The following is an 11,864-nucleotide window of genomic DNA, read 5'->3' as shown; positions in this document are numbered from 1 at the left end:
TCTAAAAAAATACACTGGGTACTAATTAAGTCAGTAGTCTTTGTCAAAAAAAAATCATCAAAAAGATACTTACCAGTAAGGCCCTTCCCATAATGCCACTCAAGTGTCAACTCTCCTTTCCTCAGTCAGCACTGCAAAAGAATGCACAACTTTAAAGCAACAAGAGGGGAAAATGGAAATATTAAACATACCCTTCTGATGACTTTGATACTCAGGTTTGGTTTGCTTTTTCTTTTTGTCAGAGGCAGAAACTCAAAAATAAGAGTCTCTATAACAGGGAGCTCCTATCCAGTATGTCTTCCAACACACCAAAATCAAATGATCAAGCTCTTGGCTTGCTGATGAGTTGATCATTTGATTCAGATGTGGTGGGAGATATGGAAAACAGACTGGACAGGGGCCCTCGAGGACCAGAGTTTGAGACCCCTGCTCTGCAACAAGTACCAGTGGGGGGACATTGGTGTCAAAGATTGTTCCATTCATCGTGTCACCCTTTCTTTAGCGTTACTTTGGGTGGATCCTGAAGAGAAGCAAGATACAAAATGAGCAAGTTTAGTACACATGACATGAAAATAAGAAATAACCAGAACACTTGGGTCTTACCTCATCCACAACTGCCTTGACTTCTTTGGTCTTCGTCAATTTTGACAGCTTTCACCACCTCCATCTTCGCGGCTTTAAAAATCTACAAAACACTACAGCATGATTATGAAATTGCTTATTTAACTAACCACTTTGATGCACAAATGTCTCACATTCATTTCCAATGTTATTCCATCCTGGATGAGTTTTTCAGTCAATCATTTCAAATCCATTATTTATTTTTAAATAAATATCCCAAAAAGTCATCATTGCTTCTGTTCTCTTCTTGCACTGAGGGAAAAATGGTTATTTATACCATATGTTTAAACTTGAGTCGAAAATGACCGCTGCACTATTGTTGAATGAATGTCTCACTTAGGTTTTGTCAAAACCACATTTAAAACTAAACATGAAAAGGGCAGGCCCTGAGGTCTTCCTTTAAGAGATAGGGAAAACAAGCCCAGGGCAAAGGTATATTCTACAAGTACTTTTTATTCCTTACACCTCCACTGATGGCATTTGTGTGAGTGTGACTTATCCACACAGGTTCTTGCTATTAAAAATCAACACTAAGCCTGTTAGTGTGTTTTCATTAAAAATGTGAATGTATCAATGAAAAACAAGCTAATTGAGCAAAGCCGTGAATACTAAACGCCGACGTGTAATTATTACACGGATAGAGAAAATAGAATATAAATAAATGACTCACTTTCCTGAAAAACAGCTCGTAATGGCGTCGAGAAGCTGCTCATTTTTGGCCGTTTTGGCCACATTCTTCATGTTTCCCAGCAGTCTGTGCTCGTTGAGGAACTGAAACACACAATGGAATGATTCCTTTTAAACATAAAGGGTTATTGGTAACGCAATGTAGCCAATTTGTTAGCAAACATTTTTCTGTCTCCATCTGCGTGGAGCGACATCACGCGATCGAAGCAACCTACCGTCAAAAAGCACTCTTAAAATGAGAACTGGGGGCTTCGAAATCCCCAAATGACAACGTACCGAATGCGCTGCATTGTCCAGTAAGAAGTTTATCAGGTCTTTCTTCGGTAAATCGTCACTTCTGAGCTGCTCTGCAGTCCACAGCCATACTGGCTCCTGGCTCATCCGCCATTTTGAAGATGACGGCGCCCATTTGAACTCTGACCTCGGCCACGCCTATTAAAGATAGACACACACAAAATAGTTTTCTTAATAACGTGCATTAGACAAATACACGTTATTATGAAAACAATGTAGTATTTGTGTGTCTATTTTTGGGGCATTTTACATGTACACCTTCAGTATTGCTACGCCTGAATCAATCCAACCCTCAATAACTATTTTATGGCTATAAAACATTTACTGCAACTACAGCTGTGACACATAGAAAAAAGCGTCAATAATAACTTCATACAATTAAATATTATATAGGATATGTATATTTTCTTGTGCAGTTCGCTACAGATAGTTTGGTAGCTCTGGCTAGACCAACTCGAAATCTGATTGGTTAAAGCAACAGTATTATCAACGCTTATTTTATCCTGCAGGGCCTCCAGGTAGATTTCTGACCCTGGCAACAAATGATGGCTGAAATGTGATTGGTTAAATGTTTTTAATCTGTTAGATTACATACAGTATAGCACGGCAAACCCTGTTTTTTTAAACATAAACATGCATTGTTTTTCATTGCAAGAACAAAATTCATGAAAGATGTATGTCTTAACGATGTCATGTTCATCATCATGATTCTTTCTTTCTTTATTTCCTTTCCAAACTGTATTGCCTCTGTGCAGAGTTTGTGGTACATGTTGTGGTACTTTTGTGGTCTTTTTGTTCCAGAGTGCAAACGAGGATCTCAAATGGTAAACAAGGTTTGAGTTTCTTGCACACAGGAAAGAGTCGTACTTCTCTCGCACAGGTGTGCGTATACATATACAAAAGGAAATGTATTTTGCTTATAGGTGGAACTCAAACTCAACATCTGCAGAGACAAAAGAAATGCAAAGCGCTTTCCATTCATAATGCAGTAGCACATTACATCCATCAACTTTCAACCTACATTAGAGGTTCTGTATTTAGATTAAAATATGTAGAAAAATACTGCATAAAATTTATGAGATGGAAGTCGTCATCAACACTGCAAAGCGACTGCAGGTGCAAATAAAAAGTATTTAAAGTTTGTTTTGTATTGAAATATTTAAACATTTAGTAGTATACATTTACGAACATTTCCACAAAATATCAAATGCTTGATTTTTTTAGAATTTTTTTACAAACAACAATAGAAAGCGGAAATACAAAGTCATCATTTCTTAGTTTAGGAACACAATCCATGAACACAGTTTCAACTACTATTTAGCAAATATTTGAAAAGTGTTTGACATAACATTCTTACTTTGGCACGGATTCCTTTTGCAATTTTTTTTCAACAAAAAAAATGAAAATAAATGTTTCTTGCAGAGTCAGCAAACATTGAAATTCAAAAAGCCTACTTAACAGGAGCTTATGCTATATACTTACTTTACAATATGGTGAGAACATTTTTTGGGAAGTCCTACAAGAATCAATGCATACAGACACAAAAAATGTATTATTATTCAATATTATAGTCAATTTTTGTTTGTTTGTATTTACAAACCACTACATTAGAACTAATGTTTAGAATACTCACGGCTAAAGAAGAAGAGGGTGCAGAACAGTGTGATCATCAGAAATGTGAAGAGACCAGCCAGGGACCAAAACGGAAGCCAATCACAATCGCCCGCTGCACAACATTCAGTAGTAAAAACAATAATTGTGTCACAGGTAAATTAGAAAACAAATCATTTGATGAAAAATGTAAAAAAAATAGTGATCTGATATTCTTTTGCTTATTTTATTGCCGTACGATCTACCATGAACATTTTTGACAAACTGCGCGCAAATGATTTACCTGCTGGTGGGTCGCTGCAGTTACAGTCATGTTTGTTGGATACTGCTGATTCAGATGGTATGGTTGGGCGCATTTCTGTGAGGAGGGATGTAAAAATGAAATGAAGAGGCATTATGACAAAGAGAAAATTTCTCATATTGGTATATATATAAATAAAAAAAATATTTCCAATAGATATTACAAAAATACTAAAATAACCGTTCAGCTTTTGGAATTACAATGAAACAAAAAACTATTGTATGTATATATATATATATATATATATATATATATATATATATATATATATATATATATATATATATACGTATATATATGTGTGTGTGTATATATATATGTGTATGTATATATATATATATATATATATATATATATATATATATGCATATGTATATATGCAATAGTTTTTTGTTTCATTGTAATTCCAAAAGCTGAACGTGTATACGTATCCTATATATTTAATTGTATGAGGTTATTATTGACGCTTTTTTCCATGTGTCGCAGCTGTAGTATATATATGTATATATATATATATATATATATATATATATATATATATATATATATATATATATACATACACACACAAATACATATATATATATACATACATACACATACACACATGTACATATATATACACGCATATATACATCAACGGAAACTACCATAAAATAGAAAAATTAGATGAAAGTCTTAAATAATTTCTACAATAGAAACAGTCAGAAGTTTGAAGATAATGTTCTCAGAATGAAACTGACAGCTGCCTAATCACATTTCCGCACATGTAGAACATCAAGAAGCATTTTTCAGAATACAAACCTCCAGGAACAAGACGAGCACCAGTCAGCCACACTTCTTTATCGTTCTTGTCGAGCACGAGACAAGAATAAGTTCCAATGTCCTCTTTTGTCACATTCATGATTTGTAGTATGAACTTTTCCGATTTTCTTTTGCTGAACTTGAACTGATTGGCATCCACATCGTCGCCGTGAACCATACGATTGGCAACGCTCAACCTGCCCAAATATTGAACCTTATTATGGCTGGGCAGCGTGCGAAACCAGAAGACCATCTCGCAGGAGTTGCTCTCCGGGCATTGGCAGTGAATGAACTCAGTTGTGAGGAGCTGAGTGTAGAGGACACTTGCTGCAGTTTGTTCCAAGGTCTGCCCCGAACCTATAGCGAGAGGCAAAAATGAAACGTGCGTTAACCAGACTACATTTTACACAAAATTTACACTGACGCACATTTTCTTAGGCCTTTTGGTAACCCAATCAAACACAAGACAGGCTCCTTGTTTGAGACTCATGCCAGACCTACAAAATCTGCTATGAAAGGACAAATTTTGAACTTTCTCATCTCAATTTTTAAAATATACAGCCTGCAAATAAAAAAAAAACATTAAATAACCTTGAATCTCCACACATATTCAACTATTCTTATTCAGACTGATGATTACAATTATACAATTGATGATAAGGAATCATAGTATGCAGATAGAATGAGATCACCTTCGTAAAAAAGGTTTCCGAACGGGATTCTATGTAAACATACGTAAACGTGCATAACCAGTGACATAAACTCACCCAACGACCAAATGAATGGTGTGAGCAGAGTCCACAAAAGTGGCGTTGCTTCAAGAACAAGGGTTCGTAGCATCGTTGATCTCGTCGTGTGGAGACTGAGAGGGAGTGCCGATCATTTCATTTTATGACAATAGGCGGGTTCAATGTAAAATCATCATGGTAACACCATGCCTAATGTAACACGCATTTCATACTGTACTGTGCTGTATGTATAACACACCAGCCCCTTCACTTTCCTCAGTTACCATATTGTCAGTGATTTTCAAAATGTATTTGCTCAATAAGAGTGACAGTTATTACAAGTTATAATTGGAATGCTGAACATGTACCATTGCAAACGAATATTATAAAAAAGTCAATATTAATAATACATCAATTACCTTTTAGATTAAGTTCTGGATGTCAGTTGAAGCTTTTCTCAATGTACATCTTGTGGTTATTTGTGCAACATTATTGTTTTTGTTAAATCCTTTTAAAGTCAGCTCTTAGTAAATCTCATGAGTGTATTCCACATATTACATTGCTTATTATGGTGACTACTTATGTATTTATTATTATTATTTATTGATTGTTGGTTGTTATTTGTGCACATTCCTACTTATATATGTTGTTGACCATTTATTTATGTATTATTTATTTTTTTATTATTTATTTGCTTGTTTGTTATTTGTGGACTTTGTGGTGAAGCTTTAAATCTCATTATACTTGTAGAATGACAATAAAAGCATTCAATTCAGATACGCAGACGATAACGTTGATAGAAAAGAACAACGCAAAGAGTGTGACATCAAAACAAAAAAGGAAAAATAACAACAATGTCATGTTTAGATAAAGCAACTGTGAGCGACGAGACATTCAAGTTGAATTTTAACATAGCAATTGTTTGCACTCCTGTGGTCTCAGGTGCATAACCTCACGCTCAACGGAGGCCTATACACCCAACTTCAAATAATGACCTAAAATATCAAAACAGGCAAAGACATCTGGATGAAAACCTTTTTTTTGTCTTCCTTCACACAAAAGAGTTGTGGAATAATTGCTGCTAGCAAAGCAAATGCATGTTGTTGAGGTTTGTTTGTTTTTCTACAACAGCATCTCTCAGTCGCTCGCACTCATGATTTTATTCCAATTAATCTATTAGAGATTTGTTTTGAATCAATTTAAAGAAGCCAGACCAATTTCAATGTCCAAGAGTGTGTGCATGTGTTGGTGTTCTCTGAAACGAGAGGATGTGGGTCTCCTAAAAAGTCGACCACTCGACTGAGATAGGGAATGAAACTGCAGGATTCTACGAAAAAAAAGGCTCTTGATGCTTAAGCGGGTTATTTTCACATCACTCCACTATTAAGCGTTTGTCAGATTTAGAATCTGCCATTGAACTACATTTTACAACAAAATTATAGGTGATGTTTTGCTTTTTCCAGATTGTATTATGCATCTAAAGGTTTTGCTGCAATCTTTTTTTTTAAATTAAAATGGTGTTGGGGTTATTCTGGGATATTATTATATATGTGCATATTAATCATTATATGTATGTGTGGAATATTAATCATTATATGTATGTGTGGAATATTAATCATTATATGTATATGTGAAACATTAATCGCTCAGTATAACGTTACCCAGGACACTTTCCCCCCTGCAGCTGGCCCCGAGGACATTTAATTGTTTTGAGGACTATTGACCTGACAGATCACACAGTCCCGGGCCGAGGACTATTGATCTGAGTTCGCAATGAAGATCTGTGAAGGACTCTTAAATTGCTTTGACTTGGATTCCGGCAGATGTCGATAATCGAATCAACTTCCGAAAATACTTGCATATTGTTTTAAAATAGTGTCGCTCGTTTCACCTTTTATGGAAATTGTATACCTATTAATAAATCTAATGGCATCAATATTAATTCAGGCATCACAATATAAAAAGAAAAAAAATGTATGATAAACAAACTGACAACAAAACATAGTTTTGTAGCCCGTAGCTGTAATTGGTACTTGAGATTTAAAAAAACAACAACAACAAAAAGCGGCCACTCTTGCTGCTCAAGGATTATAAGCCCCAATACGCAATTCTGATCTGTCATATTCTTTTCAATTGTATTTTAATTGTACGAGGGAACATTCACACCAGCATCAAATAAAAGTGAAAATTGATTATAAAGCTATCAAATATTATATTGGGTGTGAAACACCTTAAAACATTAAGCAATATATCAAGTGGAATCATTTATGTCTTAATTCAACTCAATCTTTGCATTTGAAAATATATGAGTATCATTGCTCTTGAATGATCCTAAAACGGTTTAATAAATAAATATTTTCAGTCCACTTCCTGGATTTAAAAGCCAAGAATGGAATCATCCCACAACTTTTCCTCCTCCGTCCTATTATCTAATATTTTTGCTTTCTTCTTATCTTTCCTGGTTTTAAAATGGTCTTGCTCTGCCTGTCTTTCATCCGCCTGCACATTTTCTTCTATCTCTTGTCTGCTTTCCAGCAAGTCAGCGGCATCCTTCGCCCCGTCCTCACCCTCAAATTCTTTCTTTTCTTGCGGTCTCTGCCTGGTGTGATATTTGCGCTTTTTTCCCCTCTCTCCCCCCACTTCTTCGTTATCATCTTTCCTCCTCTCCTCCGGGCGATCATCTCTCGCCCTGTTTTGTTGCCTGTGCCTCGTCTTGTCCGAGTTCGTCGTTCTTGATCGTCTGCCTCTTTCCCTGCGGGATTTTTTGCTCCTCCTCTTCTCTCTCTGCTTGCGTTTCGCCTCGTCGCTATCGCTCGCCTCGCTGCTAGTGTAAGAGGAAAAGGACGAGGTGGAATGCGAGGAGGAGCTTGAGCACTTTCTACGTCTCTTTGTCGATCGAGCAGTCGACTGCATAGATGGCTTCGAGTATGGGGAAGATGTTTGGTAGCGTTCCCAACAGTCTGAAAACCAGGGAGTGCCCATATACGGAGGTTGGAAAGTCTCTAAACTGAACTGAGGGGCATGATGGGGCAGGTCAGGGTCATGCGTGAGGGAACAGTTGTCAATATTCTGGGGATGTTGGTGTGTCATGTGTTCGTTCTCCAGATTGGATATTGTTTCTACTTGGTCACCTTCATACTGCGTTTCATCCTTGCATAGAATCGAGCCGATCTTAGGGTCGATGCCACGAGCTTTTTGGACTTCGATGTAATGTGCAAGTTGATCAGCAAACGTGTTAAAGGATTTCTTTTTGGATTTGCACAGTTCAAAGACCTTTTTCTCCCTGGTGAACAAACAAAACATTGTTTTATTTTGCTTTTTTTAAATTTTATTTTAAAATAGCTTGTAATTATCATGAACAAATGAAATCCTTGCAGCTAAAAAAAATACCAGGTACGATATCTGTGTTCGGCTGCAGTATCTACCAATGACTGAGTACCCAATTATTCTTGTTTTGATTGTAAGGTATAATATGAATCAACCAAAAGACTATATGGTGCGTGTTATGAACTGTACAGCAAGCTTACCTTATGTAATGCTTGTTCCCTTGCATGTGGGATTTGTACATCTCCACAGAGTTGAAGTGTGAATTACATATGGCGCACGACAGAGGGTCTTCTGCCCAAAACAAATCAGGGGGTAATGAAATCTAAAGCACAAATTGCTTCCAACCATCTTAGATATGCCATGATTTGGATTTTTGCAGTGCATGGCTTAATCTTTTTTTTACCCATCGTTACCTTTTTGAAGTTCTTTAAGCTTTTCCATCATCTGCAGTCTGGCTTTGTTCCTTTGGTGCTTGCGGCCATTATAATGTTGCGTTGCCATTCGGCCATTATTGAAGGACATCTCACACAAGACACAGAACTTGTTTGGGTCCGATATAACTGCATTAGAATTCGTGGCCGGGTCTGTACAGTCCCCCGATCCCGACAACGAATCTTCAGCGGCACGGTCACCCGATGGCTTGGGTGTAGTACTGACCTCTGTTGAATCTAAGGGAAATCAATTCAAAATGATTGTCAATCGGCATCATTGCTTCTGCATTCGTGTTAATTTGACAATCGGCATCGCTAATGCGTTGCTAATGCGTTTCTCCTAACGTACGCTTACCCGTTTTAGAAAGACTTTGTTTTCGGAGATTTTTGTGGTGGACTCTGCCCTCGTAATGTGACTTTGCCACCACAGTGGAGCTGAAGACCATGTTGCATAGCTCACAGAAACGATCCTTGTCATTTGGCATGCGGTGCTGGAAAAAAATGGGGGACAATTTTTGTTCTGTGCTGTAAATAAATAAATAAAAAGGGAAATCCGCGTCTATCAATCAAAGCAATCCTTTGAGTTAAGACTGCAGCTTGTGTGGGTCCCCCTATCCGAAATGTATATAACATGTGCTAACCACCAATCCAGAAGGCTTTTTGTTCCTCATTTCATCCCTCTTGCTATGCAGGTACATTCTCAACTTCTGGGCATGTTTTTTCCCCTGAAAAGGAAATGGGTGAGAGATATTATCATGAGGGTTCACAAGGTTATTAATCTTCCATGTTGGGAGAAAAAAAATATAAGCCAAACCTCATAATGTGACAGCCGCTGAGACTTAAACAGTAGCACAGCATTACACACATGGCAGAGTTGGTCAGTCAGGAGACCTTTAAGGAGTTCTTCATCACTCACATTTCCTGAATGGAAAAACATAGTGCTTCAAGAAGAGTGTCGTGAGGAGATTGCAAGAAAAAAAACTGCTTAACACCCGCGCTGTAAATGGTTTTGAGACCCTGTCATTCAACTGAATAACAAAATGTCTCTAAACATTTGACTGTGGATGTAGATTAATTAACAGACCCTTGAAAACCATTATTCATACTATAGCGCTACATTTAATTCATTTTTTTTTTGTCCAGTTACTCAGTCTAGTACAAGAAAACCACTATGTATATGGCTGGCACTCTCAAATAGTCATTGAAATAATCATTGAATGTTGTAAAGTTGTGACCTAATTGTTAGTACTACAGTACAGGCAAATTGGATTTAACATCAGGCCAATACATTTGCAGGCTATCACTTAGAATTGTTCATTTTTAAGTTAAGTAGATTTTTATTCAAGTTTATGTTACACATTTTAATTAACACCAATTAGAATTGCATATTATTATGGAGGTTTGCAATATTGTAAAAAATACCTTTTTGGTATGAAACATCTGCCATATTTAATGAACATTAAGGTCAGCCAAAAGTGCTACTGTAATTTCTGTTTTTAGCATGGTGATTCTTGGACAAAAAAAACATTATTTGCTTTTTAAAAAATAAATCATACCTAATGTACAAAGTTAAGAGTCTAAGACACTTTAATATGAACTATACAATGACACACTATTGTACTAAAATAAAACTCAACACTATTTGCTTATAAATAAATCATTTGGTACCACTCGTACAGAATTACATATTTTACTGTCTGAGGTGTGTGGAAGAAAAAATTGCTGACTTTTTAAAAATGAAAATGGACTAAATAAGTGTATTATAACACTGATCATTATTTTAGCATTTGGAGAGCTGTTTTTTTAGAGGTAGGCACTTGGTGTAAAAATAATTACATGAAAAAAACAATTATTTAATATGACGAGTGTTTATATAAACAATATAGACCCCGCCCCCGCGTACCGTTATGACAGTAGCATCAACATTTAAATACCAGCAAACTATGACATCATGCAAAAATCTGAGCCGTTTTTCTTATTCAATGCACAAATAGTGCCTGATTATCAACTGTGTCCTGGGGGGAATATGACAGGACGTATAACCAACATTAGGCATGCTATTATTGTATGAAAAACGATATTAACCAGGGAGCATTTAAGCAAAAACATTAATGTCTGCAGAAACTCTTAAATGTAGTTTAACTTGCCGTTGTGATTTGAAACCACCTATTCACGTACAAACACTTGATCGTATTGAAAAGTATTTGTTTGCACACTGAAAATGCAGGATCATCTTCATTTAAAAAAAAAACCCAATGTTAGTTTTGGATTAAATGGTAAACCTCGATGCTTTACAAGACCTGTCCGATATGATCCTTAAGCTAACTAATTCCAAGTGAGAAGACAGTGAAAACAGGAACAAAAACTGCCTGCTAATAATTCAATGAATTGAAACAACTGTAATTTAAGATCGACACATTTGAATCCTGCTAGCCAGTTAAACGGCTAACTGCTGTTAGCTGGGGAGTTAGCCTGCTCTCCTGTCGCATAACTCTTCAAAAAACACGATCCATCCCAACCTACATCTTTTTAACTAAACGCAATTATAGGAATTGCCTTCAAGCTTATTCTTGTTCTGTGATTGCACTTTTATTTCCCCGTCTCGGTCATAAAAAAATGACATTAGCACTTCGGGCTAAGATGCTATGGCTAGCCACATAGCAAAAAAGCTACCGTCCTGCGTCAGGTCGAACGACAGGCGACTTGTAATTCCCCCGTTTTAGACAAGACTCACCTCCAATCTGGCTACTATCACTTTTAATGTTTATTACTTTATCGGGTGGAGTGGCAGAAGTCGCAAAGGGGGCGTTTTTAATGTTTGTTGGAGCGCCAGACTCCACACGCTGTGGAGTTCTGCCGTTCAGCAAATCCATTTTTGCCCCACCTGATGCGCACGCGTGTTGTTGACATTAAAGCTCTGCTAGCTTTTCCATACCTCGCAAGGTTCGCGGGGGGTGCTGGAGCCTATCCCAGCTAACTATGGGAACTTGGCAGGGGACTACATTTGGGTTGTGTTCTTCATGGTGGTGTAAAGGAAAAAGCTGGAATCAGACAATGAAG

General features: G+C 36.8%; 1 protein-coding gene across 4 annotated transcripts; it reads right to left on the bottom strand.

Annotated features, from left to right (window-relative positions):
- Window positions 1–283: 283 nt before the first annotated feature.
- On the bottom strand, window positions 284–11,710 carry zmat1 (zinc finger matrin-type 1). 4 transcript variants are annotated; one of them, XR_013300731.1, is made up of 15 exons: window positions 11,539–11,710; window positions 9,619–9,725; window positions 9,446–9,529; window positions 9,160–9,295; window positions 8,787–9,041; window positions 8,574–8,664; window positions 8,178–8,329; window positions 4,319–4,675; window positions 3,497–3,571; window positions 3,236–3,328; window positions 3,085–3,118; window positions 1,524–1,740; window positions 1,292–1,392; window positions 604–685; window positions 284–520 (listed from the first exon to the last, which is right to left on the bottom strand). XR_013300731.1 is itself a non-coding variant. In XM_077603659.1 (12 exons), exons 1-12 carry the CDS (start codon window positions 11,675–11,677, stop codon window positions 2,539–2,541), a joined length of 1,530 nt encoding a protein of 509 aa, XP_077459785.1. In that variant the 5' UTR covers window positions 11,678–11,710; the 3' UTR covers window positions 2,500–2,538. The 4 variants fall into 4 exon arrangements, 2 of the variants coding, with proteins under 2 accessions (XP_077459785.1, XP_077459784.1); XR_013300730.1 differs by having other exon boundaries at window positions 1,585–1,740; XM_077603659.1 differs by lacking the exons at window positions 284–520; window positions 604–685; window positions 1,292–1,392; window positions 1,524–1,740 and adding an exon at window positions 2,500–2,545.
- Between the last annotated feature and the right edge of the window lie 154 nt (window positions 11,711–11,864).

This window comes from Stigmatopora argus, chromosome 6 (genome assembly GCF_051989625.1).
Source record: "Stigmatopora argus isolate UIUO_Sarg chromosome 6, RoL_Sarg_1.0, whole genome shotgun sequence".
Classification (NCBI taxonomy): domain Eukaryota; kingdom Metazoa; phylum Chordata; class Actinopteri; order Syngnathiformes; family Syngnathidae; genus Stigmatopora; species Stigmatopora argus.
Note: the sequence above shows the minus strand (reverse complement) of the source record. Positions and strands in the feature narration are given on the sequence as shown.

Bases quoted from the DNA above. Each gene is read 5' to 3' on its own strand.
- zmat1 (XM_077603658.1), bottom strand. From the start codon at position 11,677: ATGGATTTGCTGAACGGCAGAACTCCACAGCGTGTGGAGTCTGGCGCT. The intron at 9,296-9,445 runs GTTAGCACATGT...ATTTTTTTCCAG, and splicing joins AAAAGCCTTCTGGATTGGTG to CACCGCATGCCAAATGACAA. The intron at 8,665-8,786 runs GTAACGATGGGT...TGTTTTGGGCAG, and splicing joins GCTTAAAGAACTTCAAAAAG to AAGACCCTCTGTCGTGCGCC.